The sequence below is a fragment of the Corvus brachyrhynchos genome, unplaced genomic scaffold (genome assembly GCF_000691975.1).
Source record: "Corvus brachyrhynchos isolate BGI_N302 unplaced genomic scaffold, ASM69197v1 scaffold5, whole genome shotgun sequence".
NCBI lineage: Eukaryota > Metazoa > Chordata > Aves > Passeriformes > Corvidae > Corvus > Corvus brachyrhynchos.
This window is the reverse complement of record NW_008238321.1, coordinates 8,551,108-8,573,156: the sequence shown is the minus strand read 5'-3', so window position 1 is coordinate 8,573,156 and position 22,049 is coordinate 8,551,108. Positions and strand designations below refer to the sequence as shown.

General features: G+C 46.0%; 1 protein-coding gene across 3 annotated transcripts in view; it reads right to left on the bottom strand.

Annotated features, from left to right (window-relative positions):
• Positions 1-298: 298 nt before the first annotated feature.
• Positions 299-22,049, bottom strand: part of TTYH3 (tweety family member 3) — a 37,452-nt gene continuing 15,701 nt past the window's right edge. Inside the window, exons 7-14 of one of the 3 annotated variants that reach the window (XM_017734107.1) lie at positions 19,280-19,335; positions 17,895-17,987; positions 17,683-17,775; positions 16,845-16,981; positions 14,763-14,939; positions 13,792-13,867; positions 11,236-11,337; positions 5,792-5,866 (exon numbers count right to left, since the gene is read on the bottom strand). In XM_017734107.1, coding sequence (XP_017589596.1) covers positions 11,257-11,337; positions 13,792-13,867; positions 14,763-14,939; positions 16,845-16,981; positions 17,683-17,775; positions 17,895-17,987; positions 19,280-19,335 — 713 coding nt within the window. In that variant the 3' untranslated portion in view covers positions 5,792-5,866; positions 11,236-11,256. Of the gene's footprint in view, positions 5,867-11,235; positions 11,338-13,791; positions 13,868-14,762; positions 14,940-16,844; positions 16,982-17,682; positions 17,776-17,894; positions 17,988-19,279; positions 19,336-22,049 lie in introns of all 3 variants that reach the window. The other 2 variants (XM_017734108.1, XM_017734109.1) reach the window with 2 other exon arrangements.

The following is a 22,049-nucleotide window of genomic DNA, read 5'->3' as shown; positions in this document are numbered from 1 at the left end:
CGCTCGTGTTTGCTGCTGCTCCAGGGGCAAATATTCAAAGCAGCAGAGGGGGCTCAAGGCTTTAAAACACACTGGGCACAGGAGAACATCTCCCAGGCTGATGTGTCCCCTGGCTGCTCCAGCATCTTCTGCCCCCAGGTACAAGGACGTCCCCACAGCAGCCACCAGCCCAGCCCCATGCCCACTTTAGGAGAAAACACAAATCAATAACCAGGAACAATGGTTTTAAATTGTTTATTTTTAAAACATGAAACCCAAGCTGAATAGAAACCACAGAAATTACATTTAGGTTTTTTTGTTTAGTATTTGCAAACCAAAAAGTTACAGTAAAAAATAGCTACGTTACAATCAATAGAACTACAGAATTAAAAGTAAAAATACAAAAATGGGCTCAATCCTCTTTAATCCTCACAATTTAAAAACATTTTGGGTAAGTGCAGGAACACTTGAAAGAAACTAGCAGGTCCAAAGTTTAAAAAAAAATTATATATATTTATATATTATATATGTATATAAAGTGGTATGATATACAACCATTATGGTTAAGAAGAAAAAAAAAAAAAACAAAACAGAAGTTACAAAAAGGCCAGGTACATGTTCACCATTAGGTTTCTGTGCACAGTGTCCAAGAAAATAAACTTCCCTCTGAATGATGTGAGTAAAACTCATGGGGCCTCCCATTACCAAGGGACCTGAGGCACGCGACGTGACGGCTGGGCAGCTGCACCCAGTGCAGAGGACAATGGAAGAAATGAGGCTTTTCTGGGACTTCAGCAGCCTCCTGGGCAGAGGCCACTGGAGAAGTCTTGGTGTGAGATTAGAGGAGGAACAGGAAGGAAGGAGTTGGGAATTGCATAGTGAGGAGCGATGCGGTATCAAATATGCAGAGCACCTAAGAGCTTCATGCTACAATTATCCTCTTTAGGAAAGGAGTATTTTGAACTTTCTGGTTGTACATTAATTTATGTTCCACTTTGTTCATGCAGCCACAGGGGCTGGGTGAGCACCCGGCAGCTCCAGGCCACCAGTAACCCATCCCTTCTCTCCCAGCTGGGCAGCACGCTCACCATCATGGCTTGGCAGAGATCCCACACCCCCCTGAAAGCACAGACCACTTGTCAGCCATCTAGGAACTGCTACCAAAACATCCCACGCTTCGGCTGGGCCTCCTGGAATGCCTAGGGAAGCCATCCAGAGCATGCACACGATTTCTGGAAAAGGGGAGTAGGCTGTGATGAAAGGAGGTACAAACCAAGCCTTGTCAGGTCTCTGTCTCAAGGCATGGGATTGACTGCTCGGTACCTCCCTGGAGGGCTTTTCCCCTCCCACCCAGAGATGTGCACTGAGTGACACTGGCACACTTGCCGAGCTGGGGAAGACCCTGGCTTCTCCTTGGACCCCAGGTAGGAAGTGCTTCAAAGACAGTTCCTCTCCTGAGCTAAGGGAAACCCATCCACCTCATCTCCTCCCGAATCAGGGGGGTGGTGAGGATCAACAAACCAAGACACTTCTCTCTTCTTCAAAGGGCTCAGAATGGTAGTTCAGTGGCTGCTGGGAGGAAGAGAAGGGGGCACCAGAAGTGAAGCCTGGGTTTGCTCCCACAGGCACCTAGACCTTGCTCTGATGGGCACCCACCCACTCCTGTCTCACACTCTCTTTTGGGTGCTCCCCTGTAGCACCCAAAGCTCTCATGAGCAATGGCTGAGCAGCTCCCTGAGAAATAGTTTAACTCTCAGAAAGGCCAAACTTTTCATGTAGTTTCAGGGAACTGCTATGGAAATCCTAACTTAGGATCACTTAAAACCCCATGCACTGTGTCCCCCTCAAAGCACTCAAATGAACATCCCTTGCATCTTGGCTGAGATGACTGTACACGGAAAATCAACACCTATCAAATGGAGAAAACTTAAAAAGGACAGGAGGGGAAGGGAGCACTCCATCCTTCACATTTGGATACATGGATGCACGCTAAAAATCTTAGCTTGAACCCTTTTATCAGCACACAAAATGAACTCAGTTTAATAATACATACAGGATACAAACACTACAGTTATAATTCCCAAGACAGCACAAGAAATTCACAGCCAAGTCTTGATTTGATTTCCTTTACAATTACAATGCAGTCTTGAACACTGGACACAAGAGTCCAACATGCTATTTACATTTCACATTGTGGAGATGTTTGTGTGCTTGGAAGAGTTCTCAGTTCTAAAAGAAAGTGTCATTCACACATGATGATGCAGTGGAAATAAACCAAGCCAACCAGACAAGCCAATGACCACATTTGTGCTTCTGAAAAAGTAACATGAAGTGTCTTCACCAATGCAGTCACCTTCAACCGGACAAGCTGCCATCCACTCTGCAGTCAGTGAGGTGTCCAGAGGCCAATCTCAGCTCCCCCGACTTCTGGACCCTTTTTCTAGCAACCAGTAACATGAGAAATGTCCGATAAGGTCAGCTGGGACACACCAAGTGATATGGCCTTGGCATTTTGTCACATTAAAAACAGAGAGAGACGATGGAAGAGAGAGAAGTCTCTACAGCTTTACCTCCTGCAGCTTGAAGAGTTTGGACTCCCTCAACCATGAATGCCATCCAGAACAGATGAGTCTTCGCCAGATAGCACCTGCTGTTCACCCGAGAGGGAGGCACAGAGTCTGGGAGATCTTGGCTTTTCAAAGTCCCCTCCTCAGACAAAATGTGACCATATGGATGAGACTGATTATGTCGCAGCCATAAAAATAGGCAAAGGCCATCTGTTCTTCAGCAGATCCATTCAGACCAGCCTGCAGAAATGCCACACTGTTGCTCAAGGTTCCAGTAAAATAAAAAAGGAAAAAAAAAAGTAGTAATAATAATAATAATAAACCAAAAGAAACCCATTTGTCTGTGTTTCCTATCCAGCGCTCTGCACAGCATGCAGCGGGGCAGCAGAGTTCCAGGGTGCTTTACAAAAGTGCAATATCCATGTCAAGTAAAGGAAGTGCTGGCTGGACACAGGTACACCGCTCACACCGCAGTCACGTTGTGCTGGCCTCCAGAGAGCAAAATGTTATCTCCATGTTGTTCTTTCCAGTTACATGTTGAAGTCACAGAGCACATATCTCCACAGCTGTGCCTTGCTGCGAGCCCCAAACACTGTCAGAAGTTGTTCTGGCTGTTGGAAGTGGCTATGCCAAACCTTGGAAGGAAGCAGGTCAAGGTGGCTGCTCCGTTAGATGCTGCAAACAAAGGCATCGGCTCACTCCTGTTACTGTGTGGCACAGCCAATGCCCCTGTGGCAATTTAGACCCAGCCCAAAGTGCAGTCACACAGGTTCAAGGTGCATTCTGTGTACAAAGAAGTTGGTACACAGAAGCACTTGTTTTCACAGGGCTCCCCCACACCCTTCAGCCTCCAAAACACTCGCCTTCCACCAGTAGGACTGGGCCACAGATTTCAGGGCAGGTCCCCTAAAATTGATGATGCGAATAGCAATTGGAGCACATCCTTGCAAGGAGGGATGATGGCAGAACAACTCAGTCTTAATAAGGATTATATGGCTCTTGATTCTTCCTTCAAAGTGAGGGAAAGGTTGGGGTTCCCCCCAGAGAGCAGTTGGGGGTGCTTGGGGCCCTGCAAGATCACCACACCCTGCACACCCACATCTCCTGGTAGGCTCTAAGACAGGATGGAAACCCTGGGGCTCATGAGCCACAGTGTCCCTCCATACCACCTGTGACCACGTTTCCCTGCCCTTGTTATTTGATAAAACAGAGGTATGTTTCATGTGAAGCCCATCCAGTGTGTCTGAAAGGGCATACGCAGTCCTGAGCAAGAAAATCCTGCTTCCAGAGATTTATGCTGAAGTGTGAAGTTTTTTCCAAAACCTTCTCTTCCTGGCTGTATGGTGATGCCTCCTCCCTGTCTCTCACTCCTTTGAATGGTAACAGCTGGCCTTGCAGTTTAGTAGTGGTTTCTATCTTAAGAGGAGTCGCAAAGCTTGCTCTGCCACAGAGCTGGTACCATTTCCCAGCAGATCCCATGAGCCTGTTTAGCTGCCTGCCAGGAGCAGTTCCCACCTCACTGCAAGAAGGCAACTGACTTGAGTAAAGGCAGATTGGTAATTCTGTGCCCCAAACAGCAAACATGTGGTAAACAGATACCGAGTCTGAACATCACTGAGGTGACGATGAACTGCCTCTGCCACTGGGTCCATTCCAGTTTGAGAGATGTTTCCCACTCAATTTCCTCTGCCAGTTATTTAATACAATGCTCAGTAGCTCTGCTAAGATGCCCCTACTAAGAGGTAAAAAGACAAAAAGGAACATCAGTTACCCTACTGAAAGGGCAAGTACTTGACAGTACCTCCCAAGAGGCAGTCTCCTCTTCCAGCAGGAAGCTGTCAGTGCCCTTTGGAGCACTGCTCTTCAGTGGGAAGTACAGCACCAGTGAAGGATGTTGCCCTCTGCAGGCACCCAGCTGCCCCTTTGCAAGCCTTGTTCTGCCTCACGTCTAGAAAATGCCTTACATGTGCATTAGTATGGTGAGATAGTGGTTAGCAATGTGCCTTCAAAAGCTAAACAAAATTAAACAGAATAAAATATAAACCTGTTCTGACAGTCACAATGTTGTCCAGGGTTTCTGACTCTAGAACACAGAAGATACACTGACAATTCTTGTGAGTGTGTTAGGACTGAGGCTCCAAAAACCTCCTTCAATGCCATTTCAGCAACCCTGTGCTGTAGATTATGATTTATAAAAAAGGGAAAAAAGAAAGTCCAGCAGAGTTCACAGGTCACTCCTGCAGGGAGAACTTGCATTTGCTATAAATCCATTGGTGCTTCCAGTTTCTCTTGCTTTTGCAAACTGACTGTCCCATAAGATCTAGCATCAGAGAGCCAAAACTCTTTAGTGCAAAAATACCTCCCATGAAGTCTTATGAGTCTTTCCCTGGAAAAATTTGGCACCAAGTGAGTGGCTGGCTCCTGTTTGATCTGTGTCGGCCTAGGAAAGGCAGCACCCAGAATGCCATCTGCAAATACCTGGGCTTCCCTGATGGAGCAGAGAGGTCTGGTCCAGAGCAACATACAGGGTAACTGACTGGTGCTGGGCCCCCCTGCTCCTCCTCAAGAATTCACATGATAGATAAAGTGGGAAAGAAAAAGGCATTTTCTTAATGAACCAAAAAAAAAAAAAGCTAACCAGGGTAGTGAAATGGTTTGCTCTTCTAGAGCAAATTCCAGCAGATATGCAGTGACACCATGAGGCAGGAATTCCCTCCTCCCCCACACAGGGCAGTGGACCAGAGGATTCCCACTGAGACGCTGTGCATTCCCTCATTGCACACCAGTCACAGGCACTGAGTCCTGCTTCTGTGGTGTCTGACAGGCTGCTGGTCCTACTGCAGAAGTGAAGAAGATCTACCACCGTCTTTCACCAAGTCCCTCTTGGAACAGAAGTGGGGAAAAAGGGGGCAGAAGATATTCACCACCTGTTTCTGACAGGCTACTCTGGCCCAGTTTCCTGCCCGGTGCTCTCAGCTGCTTGCCTGCACACGTTTGCTCTCTTTCACATCAGGTACAACAAGGTGAAGGCTTAAATTCAAAAGGAGCTTCCACTCAGTGGGCAGGTACCAGGTTGGAAGGGTGGTCTGGACTGGAGAAACAGAAGGAGCTGCACTGGATTTTGGGCAGAACAGCAGGATTGTTCTACGAGGACAGCACAGGGGCACAGCAGTTGGCACATTGTTTAGTCTGACTGCACGTGTGGGTTTTGTTTTTTGTTTTTTTTTTTTTGCTTTTGCTTTTTCATTTTAATGCACACTGCCAGCATCTGGACGAGGTTGGTTGGTGGCGAGGTATTTGGCTCTCATGCTGGAGGTGTACTGGAGAAAGAAAAGACAAGACAAAAAAAAAAAACAAAACAAACAAACAAAGTTAAGTCAGAGTGACTAATGTCACAATGGAACCACAGATTTCTACCACTTCTCAGCATAACACGGTGTGTATTTACAGCAAGCATCTCAAGGAGCTGCTGGCTCAGTCTTACAAGGAAAGTTTCACAAGTCACTGCATAGTTCATGCTGAGTAACATCCTGCCAGTCTGCTGCAGGGGTGCTGGCCAGGTCAGTGCAGATGTGCTGGCGATTTATCCAAGCTCTCTAGAGAAGGAAATCCAATAGTCACTAAGTCAAAACATGACATACGTTGCTTGGGAGAAGAGAGGGAAATGGGAATGATGCAGATGTAAAAACCCACCCCACACTTTCATCCCCTCTTAGTCATGTTACTGCATTCAACCATGCCAGAAAAGGAGGTTGAAAAGAAAATGGGTGCTCACTGTATCTTCACATTGTGTTTTATAGCAATGAGGGCATCAGAAGACTGCACATGCCACAGATGGGCAGCTTGAAAGAAAAGTGAGGAATAACAAAACAATTTATGCCCAAGAAAGAACGGACCCTATCAAGCTGCCATCAAACAGGATGATATTAGCAAGTTATCAGGTGGGTGACAGCCCAATGTGGCTTGGGATCCAAGCTGTGCACCAGGCAGCAGCAGATGAGACTCCAGCGTGGGGGTGAGAAGAGCAAGTCAGAAAGATGAAGGTTAGTTCGATTTGGAGTGGTGGTGCTGTTCTCTTTTTTTTTATTCTAAGCAAGCTAATCCAAAACAGCTCCCAGAAGCTACTGAGATAACGTCATTGAGCTTTGAATAAGGAGCTGAAAAACACAAATAATATCCAGCAGTAAGAACAAAACTTTGCCTCTTTACACCAATGCGTTCGATGTTTTCTGGGTTCTGCTACCACGATATTAACAACCAAGCAATGAGGACAGACATTTCATTCCTCTTTTTATACCCTCTGGAGCTTGAGTAATTCTATAATATCCACAGCTTACTTCCCAAGAGTGCTCTTCAGCACACTGACTTTTTATCACCTCTTAAACTGAACCACATAAAATAGCCAGTTAAGCTGGCAAAGAGACAACTGAAAGGCAGTTCCACACCAGGAGGTATGATTTATCTTGCCCCCGGGAAAGAACATTATGAGGCATCTTTAGGCTCTCAAAAGCTCAGCTGTCCATGGTGGTTTTCAGAGAATTAACAGTTTTTTAACAGTTTTCTTTCAAAGACTGACCTGGGTTGAACCTCTGTACAATGGAAGAGAGAAACTGCTCCTCTGGCAGAGCTGATCCCATCAGCACAAGATGAAGACACCTGTGGCTTATTTGCACACTCAGCTTTTAGTGTCTTCCATAATTGGAAAACTTTTTGCAGAACATGGATCTTAATATAAAACTCTGGCCCAGAAACAGCATCTATATTTAGAAGACAAAGGGTACATCTGTTCTTTCTAAGATGTATTTTTTGTCAGTGAGAAGGCAAAAGATAGAAAATAGCAACCTGAGCTACTTTAAGGACAACAATCTATACAGTTTATTAGAGGTGATTACTGTTTCAGAAATAAAGTTTAGGGCGTTATTAACATGTAGGAGAATAACCCAACAGGCTCAGAGAGGTTTAGAAGCCAAAGAACTTTCTGATAGAGTAAGTAGGGCACATTTCAGGTAGTGCAATGCTGAAATTACCAGCCAACCCTCATGCTAAGAAGAGGGTCTTAGAAGGAAAAATGCATTTGATTGCTCATTTTCCATTTGCATTCTTTACAGTGACATGTGACAGGAGATGAGTATGAACAGAGAACTTTTCCAGGTGCTATAGTTTTGTAAGAAGTATTTAGGGAAAAAAAAAATCTCAGATAATGGAAGGTTATTGTGAATCTTTCTGGACAAGTCATAAAGGTTCAGCACACAACATGCAACATAAATTTTCTTTAAAGCATTAAAATCAAGAAGACCACTTGATGAATTGCATTTCAAAGATGTATAAAATACACCTATCATGGATGGAGAAGTTGAAAATAATTCCCTCCTTCCTCCAAAAAGAAAAGACCCCACAGTTGTTTAAGTGCCACTAAAACAAAGTAACCAGGAACACAAGATCTGGACAGTCAAGCAGAAAGTATTTTACATTCAAACCTACCTGCAAAAACACCACAAGGAACAAACTCAGAGTAGTCAGAGTTAGGGCTGATGTTCTCTCCTTAACTCAGGATTTTTGCACCTTTGTGCCTCTTCCCAGTACAGTCTGAACTGGTTACTCTTTCTGTTAAGGGTATTTTTAATGACCATGATAAGTATGATTGAAACCTGGCAGTAGAGAGCCAACACTTCACTGTGCACCTCTCACCAGCACAGCTCTATCAGCGTGCTCTGGATCTCAGTCACAGCATCACCCTCCATGTACAAGTGCTTTCTCCACATGCTGCAGTCCTTCCTCCAAGTCCTTCTCTGCATCCTCTGCTGGGAAGCAGAGGAAAGATGCTGTGGAACACACAGGTCCCAACATCTGGACAGGCCAGCAGTTGAAGATGTATCAGCAGACACTTGCCACTTTGGATATGAAACCAAACTATATCATTCATAGTTAAAATTAATTGAGTCCTCAGTTGAGTTACAAAAAAAAAAAATCACTAGGTCATTAACTCCTTTAAAAAGTGATTCTAAAGACAAAAAGCTTGAGCACAATTCAGACCAAGGAGGTCTTGGACTCCTCTCTGAGGCCCACAGCTGTCAGGTTCACAGTTGCATTTAGTTTCCTTTAAAGAGGAGCTTTCATAGAAGGTTAAAGAACACGCACAATCCAGTCATTCTTCCAGCACGCTCACTGGAAGTACCCATGTGCCTATACACCCCCATTTACCCTTCCAAAAACAGCACAGAGGACAAGTTTCAACCCATACCTCCACCTCACTGTCAGCTTCCCTAAGAAGGGCACCTGAAAGAGTTCTTGTTTTTTTTCCTGAAGGAGTTCTTTTTCCCATCCCTGCTGGTGGCTTGTGCTATTCGACACAGCTGCTCTCAGTCACTTACCAGCCAGCTCCGACAAACACAGCTGAGCGCACACAGGTTTATTTTTGTATTTCTCCAAAGAAAATAAAAGTCTCTCCTTCACATTCAGCCTTGTTGAGGGTATAAAACTTTCACAGGTGTGGTTAGCCAGCAGATACTAGTTAGGCACTTGACACACATAGCCTGGGCACAAAGGAATCATTGGTTGCAGACAAAAAAAAAATTAAGGGAACGATCAGTTCGTTTTAGAGGCCATCAATTCTACTGACTGCTGTGAACTCCATGAGTACTTCACAGCTAACTAAGCTATGCTGAAGGATCACTTACCATATGAAACCATGACTGAGTACAAACCATTTACTATTTGTGGTTAAAACCCCATGTGTATTTCTCTCGAGCTACCCTGACTTTGATTTCCTGCCAGAGCTGTTCAGGTAATCCAATAAAGACCAAAGCTTCTGGATTCAAGTTCTGGAAGGTTGATCTCAAACAGCTAGAGCACAGTAAACACACACAAACACAGGGTTTGGTGTTATTATGTATGGGAGGCACAAGATGCAGGGAAACAGCTAATTCCAGCCAGGGGGTTGTGAATTCAAAGGAACTTAAGTTTTTCAAGCCAAAAGAACAGAGCTTCTGTTGGTTTTGTTTGTTTTTAAAGCCTTGGAAAGAATGCAGTCCCTTTTCCATAGCCCTTCAGACAGCCACATTAATCTCGGGTGGGACCATAGATAAACAGAAGACAGTGCAGACTGTCTTGTTTCAAGGTCATGTTTCAACCCAGGGATTTCAAGCCTAGAATGAAGGCCCTAGAATTTCCCCACCCTCACCAATATTTTATTTCATGGAACAGATCCACCTAACATCACTACAATACCACCTGCAGGAACAACAAAGCAGAACACCCACCACAAGCTGAGGCCCAAGAGCAGTCCTAGCAAGACTTAAGACTGGAGAAAGCTGTGAGCCTTTCAAGGGTGCTGGCACCACGCTTCCAGACAAGGTTGTTTGCGTTCATGCACCACGGCAGAGGCATCAAGACACCCGATCCAGAGCCTTCCCAGCAGCCCCAAGGCAGGCAGGCAGACAGCGAGGGGCAGCAGGGATGCAGACCAAGCACCAACAGAACAGAAAGGAATCCAGGGCAAGGCTGACAAAAGTGCCAACAAGAGCAGCAGAGAGGAAGGAACAGCAGCTTTAGGGACACGTATTTCTGGGAAGAGAATGCAAGATGCGCGTCACTGACTGCGTGAGCCAAAAGCAACGGGCTCCCTGCTCCCACTGGAACCAACACCTTCCAGTCCCTGCGTGGCTGTAGCTCCCTTGAAGGAGCACTGTTCTTCACACCACCTGAGTTTTCTGGTAACCCTAATCATACCCTGCATTTAACCAAGCTAATGACCCCCAAAAATGCAGACCACCTCCTCTTTCTGTGGGTGCGTGGCTTCGTCATGAGGGAGGAAACACTGTCTGTCTTGGAGAACACCAGCAACTACAGCCCACAAGGAATTCAGGCAGTGAAATGGTACTAGGAGGGCCCTGCTCACAGAGTCTGTGGGACATGGATGGGATGATTCAGACACACACAGAACAAACAAAACAGTAAAAGGTTTTGAAACAGAATGAAACAGATCTTAGTGATTATATCCGGACCCTTAGGGAAGCTTTTCTTTTAAAATTTGCTCCTTTCTGACCTTAAACATAAGGATAAAAGGAAAAGCTGCACACAGATCTGACAGGCAATACAGTACCTCTTCAGGACCGCTTAAAATTAAAAATCCTACGAATAAGTTAAAAGCTTGTGGCAGGTTGGTATTGATGGTTTTGGGCACATGGTTTTATGACTACTAAGGACAAGCAGAACAGCAGTGGGGTTCAAGAAAAGCCAAAAGCTGAATGAAGACAACCATTCCTGACTGAAGTCCTGCTAAATAGGCTCTCTTTGCTTCTAGAGAATGGCTTCTTGTGATGGGAGAACTTCTATTCTGCTTTTGAAGTGCAAGGTTATTTCTACGTTTGAGCACTTGGTACTTGGTGTTCAAGCTGTTCTCAGGTGTGGACTGTGAGCTGCTGTGAGGTAGCTTTTGCAAGGCATGGGCACCTGCAACCCTCACAATGTGCACCAGAAGCCTCTAGAAGGTTGATACTGCTCCTTGAGTCTGCACCAGAGCCAAAACGGATTTTCATTTTAACCCTTGGCAGGAGGGAATGGGTGGGAGGTGCAGAGGGAAGGAATGTGAAGAAATAAAAGGCACTGGCCTGGGATAAACAGTGCAGGGATGAAGGGAGCGGTTGGGAGTGGAGAAGGGGTTGAGCAAGAAGGACCTTTTTTGCAGTACCTGTTCCATTTGCGGGCGCTGTTACCAGTATGTCCGTGCACTGTCCGAGGGCTTAAGCTGCCAGCTCATATGGCTGCTACTGTCCATGGCAGCCAAATACAACTGTGATGACGCAAGAAAGAGAGAGAAAAAGAGAGTGCAGCCTCAACGTGCATGAAAAACACAGTGCAAGCAAGTGAAACTGTGGTGTGTGTCAGCGACAAGGTGGGCTCTACAACCCTAAGGGAATATCCCTGTGGCAAGAAGGAGAAAACAGAAGGAATGAGAGAAGGAAAAACACAAACAAACAAACAAAAAGCCAGGAAAAGTAACGGACAAACAATGCAGCAGGATCATCACTTCTTAGTTTTCACCATCTGTTCACAGAAAGCTAAATGGAATAGGTCAGCTCTGTCTACCCACTGGACATAACCTACTCGGATGGCTATATCCCTCTCCTCCCTCCCAAAAAGAGGCAGGGATGTGTGCATTGGTACTCCCTTTTCATCTCTCTCCTCCCACAGACAATTTGCTATGAAAAATCACCACTTCTTCTGCCTCAGTAGTCTCAGCCACCTGCTACGGAGAGCTGCAAATACGAAAATCCCAGAAAAGCCTTTCCCTGTTGCCTGCCAATATGAGAATAGACAGTATTTTTCTTTTCTCCACTGCCTACTACGTCCCTCCAGGAAACACATTTATCCTATAGCCTGGTTCCTTGTGTCGTCTGGGGAGAAGCTCCCTTTTCTATGGGTGCAGTGCTGCTCCCTCATCCTCCCCAGCTCCTGCACTTCCCCATAGCCCACACTGATGGCTGCCAGTTCAAGTTACTCTGAAGAAAAAAAAAAAAAAAAAATCTTGATCTACTCCCAAACTCCAGCCTAAGGTACCAGGACTCAGATTCCCACTCAAGGTATTAACACAAACAGCTACTGAAGAACCAGGGAACTTCTTGCCTCACTACAGCCCCATGGAAGGGAATGTGCTTTTTCTGAAGCAGAAGAGCTGCAGGGCAAGGGGAAGCCAGACACTGAAGAAACATGTGCCCTGGCAGTACCAGAGGGACAGTGCCCTTCTGCCCTGTGGAACACCAGCAGTGCAGCATGTCAGGGCTTCTGCTGAGACCACCTCGCTGCTGAGAGTGGACAACGCGACCAGAGCTCGCAATCAGAACACCAGGGGTCAGGAAACCTCCTTGGGGAGGGTGGAAGAGGTCTGGCCAAGGACAGAGACAAGGATCAACTCTGCACATTTCCACTTCCTCTACAGCAAGATGAACTGGTCCTCTTGAAGTGAAACCATGAATGTGATGCCCTCTTTTCCACCACATTTCCTACACCTTCATCCGCCAACCTCCTCTTCCTCCCCTTCCCATCAATTTGGCCCAGGCACCACAGAGTATTTTCTTTACCTATACCTGAAGACTGGTTGATCATTAGGCATTTTACTACTCATCCTCTGTAATCACAGCACCAAGTCAGTGAGCACTGGGATGGCATGTTCTCCAGGTTCTGCTGTAAATCAGGCTTACAGGATCCAGTGAGGGAGGGCAAGATTAATTTAGTTCTTACCCAGACATGAAGACAAGCCCATGTTTTATCCATTGTACAGAAATGGCTATCAGGCCACTCCAAATACCAAAACCTTCCATGAAAGTTTCTTTTTTTCCTCCATAGGAAATTAAATACAGAAATAGATTTCAAAGAAAGCAAAACAGTTGTGAAAGAAAGATTTAAAAAAAAAATCTCAACAAAAAAATAATACAGGTTTCATCCTACCATCTCTTTAGGGCGGATTAAGGAGAGAGGTTCAGCAATAACTCTGAATTTACTGTTTGAACAAGTTTCTTTTTAAACTTGAGGAACCAATGCCACAGATAGCAAGTACACTGCATGCAAGTGAATCATCCTGCTGCAGTCACCCATCAAGATACTCATGCACTTCAGTGGTGGCAGGACTGGGCCCATAGGATTATCAGCGTTAATTGATTGAGTTTTAGTCTTTTCGTGTGCAATGTCCAAAGCAGCATAGCAGGGTTTTATTCTCCATGGCAGGTGAGACATAGCTTGTCTGTTCAAGCTGCTGCCATTTATGGGCCAGATCCTGTGTTTGGCTGCACAGTCAGCTCCCTTGGGAGTACACAGGAGTGGCAAATGTGTATTCCCCAAAGTTGCTGAAGCAGAGAAGAGCAGTAAAGAGAGACTTACTGAGGGAGGTGGGGACTCCCGGCCAATGAGCGGGGTATTCTCGCAACGGGGGTTCTGGAAATTTGCATTCCCTGCTGAAGTCACCCATCAAGATACTCATGCACTTCAGTGGTGGCAGGACTGGGCCCATAGGATTATCAGCGTTAATTGATTGAGTTTTAGTCTTTTCGTGTGCAATGTCCAAAGCAGCATAGCAGGGTTTTATTCTCCATGGCAGGTGAGACATAGCTTGTCTGTTCAAGCTGCTGCCATTTATGGGCCAGATCCTGTGTTTGGCTGCACAGTCAGCTCCCTTGGGAGTACACAGGAGTGGCAAATGTGTATTCCCCAAAGTTGCTGAAGCAGAGAAGAGCAGTAAAGAGAGACTTACTGAGGGAGGTGGGGACTCCCGGCCAATGAGCGGGGTATTCTCGCAACGGGGGTTCTGGAAATTTGCATTCTGGCTCCTAGGAAAGGAAGACACACATGGTAACGGGGCACGTGCCATGCTTCTCTGGGGATAGTCTCTGATGGGGACACAGGACAGAGCATCCTCACCCCCAGAACTACTGTATTGGGTCAGTCTCCTTCAAAGCTTTTCTTACAGGCCAGGTGGATCCCCCTTTTTCAGACAAGGGCATAAAACTACCATCATTTTCCTCAGATTGAGCACTATTTTTACATTCTTACTCAGACAGGCCCACAATGAATCACATCAAGTGATTTAAAAATAGGTCCTTGTGAAAATCCGCCTCCCTGCAGCATCAGAACTGCCAAGTGGCAGAAATGGAGATAAAATGAGGACAAATGTCTAAGGGGATAAACAAAATGATGTGGCAGCCCAAAAAAAGATGGACCCTGATGATAGTCCAAATGTAATCAGGGTTAGGCACTTCTGGAGAAAGCTCTGAAGATCCCACCTGGACTAGGTAGCTCCAAACTGCAACAGATGTCAGAGCTGACTGCAAATACTGTAGAAAGAGAGAGCCCACAGATTTTGTCTTGGCTCTCAGTCTCTGGGGAGGCTTCTGGCAAGACTGCTCCATCTGAAGAATTAAGTCTTCTGGTGATCAGAATCATTGTGTAATAAGAAGCCCAGACACTACTTTCCTACTTCTTTTCTTTAGATAGTTTCCTGAGTCCTGGAGCACAAAGCTGTTCACATTTTGGAGCATGCTGTCTAACAAAACTCTTTCCAGTGCAGCACTTTCAAGCTATTCCCTTCTCCCATTAGATGCCAATCAGAAAACAAAATCCTTCATCGCTTTTCACCACTTGGTCAGAAGTGCCAACCTTGCAGCACTTGAGCCAACAGAAATGAGAATGAAGCAGTGTGGAGAAGCTTCTTGTGGGGATACTCACATGTACTCCGTGACGGGAGCATTGCTGACTGTGTGTGCTGCTGCTGGAATGCTGGTCTCACTGCCATAACTACTCCCACAGCTATAGAGGCTGGGCATGTGCACTCTGTACAGATTATCGTGTGTCTGTCTACTCCCTTGAGCAGCTGATTCTTCTTCCCCATCATCATCTGAGCTTCTGCAAGAAGGAGAAAAAGTTCCTCCTAGAACCCTACAATTACCCCACATGTGGGGTTTGCAGGAAACCATGGTAGTCCTAGGACCCTCCCAGTCATCTTCCACACCTCCACGTTCATACCCGTTTGGGATGCCTCAGGGTGGCAGTGTGAAACACAGCCTACATCACAGTGACTCAGACCTCCCACAGATCCCATCTGGAGGTGCACACTGCGTGATCCCCTCCAGCCCCCCTGCAGGCTTCTCTCAGGGCTTGGCAGACAGCACCGGTCTGCAAGTGCCCAGTTGTACAACCAAAGGATGGATACACATCCCAAAATATACAGCACTAAAAAAACCCCAACAAACAATAAAGAGAGGCAATGGGGAGGTAGCGCCACAAACCCCACAGAACTGCAGTCTGTGTCCTTCCATTTCTTGTAGACATGTGCAAAGAGCTCTTAAGGATAAGTCTTCTGTAGACCCCTCTGAACTCTCATTCTGTTTGCAAAGGGTCTGCTTCAGCTTCTAGGAAAATCACAGATGTCTTTACAGAGACTAAACTGCAAAATTTGTGTCTAAAGGCTTCATCCTCTCAAAACTGCCAGGATTTTAAACCAACGGAGAGCAGAACTGTTTGGCAGCTGGTTCTTTCTGTCTCCCCATAGTATTCTCTTGCCCCTCCTATATAATACACACTGCTATTTCATCTCCCTAATTAGGGGGTGGAGCACCAAGGTCTGAAACATATTTAATCTGTGCTTGACAAAGCTAGTGAAGGTTCTACACAGCATGGACACCACTAGAACCTCCCAAACGTCACCTGCAGCTTCTGCACCACATGGTGGCACTGAAGATCGGGGAATTGCAGCCCGCACAGTCTCTTACAGGCAATAAAGTACAACATCCTCCACTTCCCAGAGGGAGGCTGGGGGAGAGATGGCCCTCCAGGGAATGCAAGAGGGAACCCTTCAGTTCACAGCAGCAGCCTGAGCCTGCTGGGGTTGGCAGGGCAGGCAGCAGCCCACAGGGAGGGCAGCACAAGACGTGCCACTGGGTAAACCTTTCTCCTTCCAGCAGGCAGACTGCTGTGCTCTTCGTGGTAAGGTCTCTGCAGCTGCCTGTGGAAGAGGTGAGGAACCAGCCATTTTCTCAAGGGCTATTCTGACACTTCCCAAGGCCACTTTTCTGTGGGCACTGCACGCTGGGCCAGCTCTGGCTTCCTGCTATTGTTCAGGGCATTCTATTTTACCACAAAAATCAGGACCACAGAAGGGATTTCGCTGCAGTCTATTGCTCTTCTGCAAGAGCAGAAAACTCAATGCCATTTTAACAGCTGCATGTGGTGCAGCAGCCAGCCAGTGAAGAGAAGGTTTGCTAAAGACTTACTGATCAATCTGGTTATCATCATCAACACCAGTTCCAATTTGCAAGTCTCTCACCTGCTCATGCTATTGACAAGACAGTTCCTGCCTTCAATTATTTATGCAAAGTAGTCACCTCAGCATGAGCAAAGCTAAAAAGGCAAGTGTAAACTGCTCCTTATTCCAATTCTCTTCCCCATAGTAAAAAAATGCCTCCAAAGCAACATAAGAGAATAAGAATTTTAGAGAGAGCAAAAGTTCAAGCATTACCTCTATGTTAGAGCTATAATCATTCAGCTGACTTGACTCACAGTCCTACAGTGTGCTGAATACTCTGCACACAGAATATTCCAGTGCAATAAGGTTCAGATGTTAGTATTAACCACAGCCAGAGCAAAACACAACAATTTTTTTTTCCTGTTAGACCTGTGCTTATAAAGCCTCATCCCTCACACTCCTGGGATCATGTGGGAATGAGCTCCATATGCTCATGGGCACAAATCCAGCCAGTCTTCACTGGGAAAGAGCTCTACAGTGCTACAGGATCTAAACCCTCTCTGTACCTCTTTTGCTGCCAAGTGTGTGGGACGCTGCAGACAATGGAACTGAACATGAGGGCTGTGACAAAGGAGAAGAGAACCAGGTAGATGAGGCCTTCCACTCCATCATAGCAGAAGCCTGTCAGAGCCTGGATGTAATCCTGCAGAGAGAAAGGAGCGGAGTTTCCTGATCAGTGCAGAGTTAACACTGAGCTGTAGCTCAAAAGCCCTTCTCCAGACTACACTCTCTGAAACAACTCAGAGACATCGCACTCCCTTTTCTAGAGCATATTTCTATTGTAATTTCAGGGACTCAAGTATTTTTCATAAATGATCTAACCCTTGTTTCCCCTCACAAAAACCAGCTTGGATTTAGACACAGAAATATTTTCAACTGCCCACAATCAGACTTTAAGAGGAACAAAAATAAACAGCCAAGGCAAACTTATCCATCCAGCTGAAGATATGATATTTTTCATTAAGTCTCTCAGCTGCCTCACAATGTTCCATGCCCAAGAACAGAAGCATGAACTGTCTGTGTCTCTGCCTTTAGAGAGGCAGTGGCACTGCACTGCATGGAAAAGGAAACAAGTTATTTGCTATACACAAAAAACCCCAAACCTGAAGGCCTCTATGGCTGCAGCCTGTAGATGTATGAAGGCATGTTACCTAGTTTTCTGTGTTGATCTTTAAACTGAAAGCTAACTTCATCCAAATTCTCATTCCCCTTTCTGCTGGAATCGATCAGTAAAAAGCTGTTGTGCACTCTTCTGGCACACCAGAGATTTGGAACTCCAAACTAATACAGGCTCTACACCCCCTTTGTTCTTTCTTAGCTCAAGCCCAGTTACCAAGAACTCACCAAATGCAGACTCCGACAGTCCACTAAAGCTGTCAGCTGCTGCAAGTTGATCTCTGTTGAATTCAAAACCTCCTGGATCCGAGTAAGATACTCCTGCAAGCAACAAGCTAGTGATTACTGCAAGGGAATGCTTAGCAGGAGCTGATGCTGGGTTCTGTACAAGGTTGAGGGGAGCCACAAAGAAAAGGGAGAGCAAACTTGAGGAGAGTTACCTTGGAGGTGGGGTGCTCTCTGCTCGCTGACTTCATGAGTTCCGACACATCATCCTGCATTTCTACCAGAGCCTTGTGACTTCCTGACAGCTTCTGCTCAACACAAAACATGCAATGTTTCAGCAGTTCAGGCCACACAGACCAACAGATCTCCTGGGAAAAGACTGAAATCCTATTTCCCAAATATTGAAGCATCATCTGTATGAATCATACAAGTTCAAGATGTCCCAACTGACATGAGTGCAGCTGCAACAGGGTTAAGTTTGACTTTTACCAAACTGGAAGAAGTACAGACAGAGAGAAGAGGAGAAGGGAAGAACCAAAAGGAAAAAAAACCTAAAAACACAAACCCACAAACAAAGAACAAAATACATACACAAAAAATGTACACACAGCTGGGGCTGGCTCTAGGACAGAAGGGAAGGAGAAAGAAAAGACACAAAGCATTCAAGTTCTCACCACAGAACACAGCTGGATTTTTTTACTAAATCAGATGGATGAGAAAGACATAATGTTAACAGTAGAAGTTGTTTGTATTAGGGTGCAGCCTTCACATCCCTTTAAAGCAGCAAGAGAATTTCACATGCAATAGCATGTCAGGGAGTACATGGAGCAACCAGAAATGCAACAGATGGCAGAGATGCATCAAACCACAGCCTGAAGTGTTCTTACCCCACCCTTTAAAACAGAGGAAGACAAGGTTTAAAAAGAATCCTAAATATAAATGGTGAAGCAGCTGGTGTCTGCCAGATGGTGGGTGGTGTGGGCCCGTTCTGGCCTCTGATGCATACGACAAAGTTTGGAATGGGCCCAGGTGCTGCTCTTCTGCCCCCACACAAGAGAATAATGACTCACATTTATACTTCAGGATAAATCCCTTGGATGTTCAAAGGTTTGTAAGAGGCATCTGTGAAAAACACTCCTTCACCCACAGAAGTGGCTGCATTTTGGGAGTGGAGTGTCACCACTGTTTAACCCAAAAGAACCTTCAAGAAGAGATTCAAAGCAGGAACTACACAGTTTTCCAGCCTGGCATTAATTGTGGTGCTGTCTCCACATTGCTGCTCTTAGACAAGTGCCTTGTAAACAGAGGTACCACAAACAAAGCCATGGCTCTCACCACCTTACACACAGGCCCTTCTAAGGGGGCATCCTGGACCTGAAGCTGTGCAGGTAGTGATAAAGTTAGAAAAAACTCCTCACTCAATCACAGTGCCACTTCCTGCAGAGCTGGGAAGTAGCTGCCAAAGCTTTACCAGCAGCCAGAGCGCTCCCTAGAGCAAACACCCTGTAACTGGCTGCTTGCTGGCACCAAGAGCCCTTAACCTACACCCTGCAGGATGAGGAGACCCAGGGGTGGAAGGAGGTAGGGTGCTTACACTCACCTGCTGGAAAGGGTTGGGGTATCCAGCACTACAGGTCATGTAATAGCGGAGAGTCTCTGGGAAGACACAAGAGAAGAAAGTCAGGCCAGATACGTCGTTCCAGCTTTGCAGTATTTTTGTATTGTTTCTAAACCAGTGATAGGCAACGGGTCTGGCTCCACTTAAAGTCAGATGAAACGCAGAAAAAGTTTTATTCAGAAGTTGGCACTACCCACCACATAAACCTAAGACAAGACATCAGTCTAGGACAAATCCAACTACAGTACACTGAAGACACTCATAAACTTCCAGGTAAGTCTGTTACTGTGTTCTGCTAACAGCATCATTTGTTTCCAGGCTTGAAGATGCAGCTGTGTTCCTCTTCGTTCAGATGTGTGTGAAACCAGCCTGGTGCCCTCATGAGCCCTCTACAATACTACATCAACTGCCAGCACACATAAATTACAAATACCAGGCTTACCCCTGCCATCCTCAATAATGTTATCAAGGAAGGGAGCTCTGAAAGACTTGATCATCCAAATACCTTTAGATTATTCCTCAAACATTTACAGTTCCTCTTCAGATGAATAGGAGCATGCCAGCTCAGCAAAATCAAGGGTGACGTTGGTGTGGTAAAGACTACAAAAGCCCTAAAACACACAAACCCTCTGCATTCCCCCTCCACCAGCACCTTTTCTCCATTCTTTTTAATCTTCTCTCTGTGACTTTCAGTAATGCATATTCCAGGCTGCACAGCTATTCTGCTGAGTCCCAGTTCAGAAATCAGTAAAAGGCACAAGCAGAAGCAAGCAGAGCTGTGGAGGAAGCAGACCTGCCTGTATCCTGACTCTGCCATACTTCCCATAAATATTGAATGCACCTTTCGGCAAGGCAGCATGCTGGAGACCAAGTGCTACAACACAGCCTGTCAGCCCCTGTGTGCTGCCAATGCAACCTGACAGCTGTTATTTATAATTCATTAGCCTACTCTGGGGCAGCTCCTGCCAGCTGCTCCATCTCCCTCCCACCGACTCTTTCTCTGGGACGACTTACATCTCCCCAGCCAAGCCTCTAAACAGCAATTAGCAAATTCTGGGCAGACAGGAGGGCAGCAAGAACTGCTTTGTGCCTCACTTTGGGCAGACCACAGAAGTGACTGTCCACAACTGCTGAGCCAAGGAAAGGGCTGCTCCTCCCTGGCTCATAAATCACACACAATGGCTGTGTGAAAAAGGATTAAAACACACCTGCACTGAGACAACAGCACAGCACCACACACAGTGACCCAGAGGAGCTCTGATCTTGTCACCTATTTATTTTAAACCAACAAACCACTAAAGGTTTCTCTTAAGCTCCCACAGTGGTATCAAGTTTACATCGCCTTTGTAAGTGCAATAAGCATGACATACTGCTAATGCAGAGCTCTAGAAACGTTTCTTGAGGGCCTTCTAGATTGTCCCTGGCGGGCAGATTGGAGATGAGAGTTCCTGATATCATAGTTCGCAGCTTGTAAGCCCAGGATAAAGATTGCTGGTTACAAGTGAAGCAAAAAGCAGTACAGTGAAATAAGTGCTTGCCTTGCTTCACCCTGGAAGGCAGGATCAACAAGGAATCACTGTGGTAGCACTGGCTTTGCTGCTGACAAGTGCGACACTCCACATAAAACACGCTTCCCAAAAAGGCACAGCCATCAGGAGCAGCTCTCCCCTGCACTGAGCCCGAGCTGTGGTGCTTTAAATCTGTGGCTACAACAGGCAATGAAGCTGCCTTAAGGTGATGCTGTACTGCAAAGCCTGGAAATTAAGAGGACCGTGCCCCCTGCCTCCATGCCATCAGGAAAAGAGGAAAGACTCTTCACCTGTTTTAAACCTGGTGGAGGCTATCCTGTACATCACCAAGTCTCATATTTCTGACCAGAAAACAGCTACACTAATCCATCACTTGCACTCTGCTAACAGCTCCAGGCGATTTCTTTCTATAATTATCTTTCTGATGCATTTTCCTCTCAAGGAAAATTCCTAAAGGTTGATCTGATTTTTGAAGCTGGCCTTTAGGCAATCTAGTTCATAGCAGAAGGGTTAGGTGGGGTCACATCTGCAGCTGCCCATGCCTGCTGTTGCTAGCAGCACTCCTCCTGACTCACTCCTGGTGCACAGGCATTGTGGGAGCAGAAGGCAAGGAAGGGAACTACCAGAAATGCTTTATTTTTGCAAAGTCTGTTTTTCCTAGAAAGGAAAGTAGAGCTTCCTACTAAAGACAGCTTCAGCTGCTAGAACTACTTACTGCTTCTGCAACCATGGAGACTTACTACTCACTTCAAAGCCCAGCCAAAATGCAAAAATGGCATTATTCACCTGCCAAAAGGCAGTGAGAAGGTCTGTAGAGAGAAATCAGAAGAAAAGATCCTAGTTCCAAAGAAAATCCTCACACCTAGAACAGCTTTTCCCAGCTCTTCTTCATCCCTAATTGAGTGCTCTCTTAGCAGTGCTCATTTTACCTACACACCCAGATGAGGCTGTCTCTGTGGGTTCAATCATCAGAGAAAGCACCTGTGGTGTCAAAGGAAGGCAGCTGTTTTGGCTGGAGTTTCTTGCCCAGGTAATGTGTTCCTCACCAGAAGTTTTGTTTCCCTAAGGCACCAGTCTGACAGCAAAGGGAGGTATCTGCAGAACATTTAATTTCTCTGATACATCCTACTCTTGTATTGGTGAAAGCAAAGAGCTTGTAGCTGTCCCATCTGCCCTCCACTCAAAGCTTTCTGCTAATCAGGAGTCCAACAAAACCAGGCAGG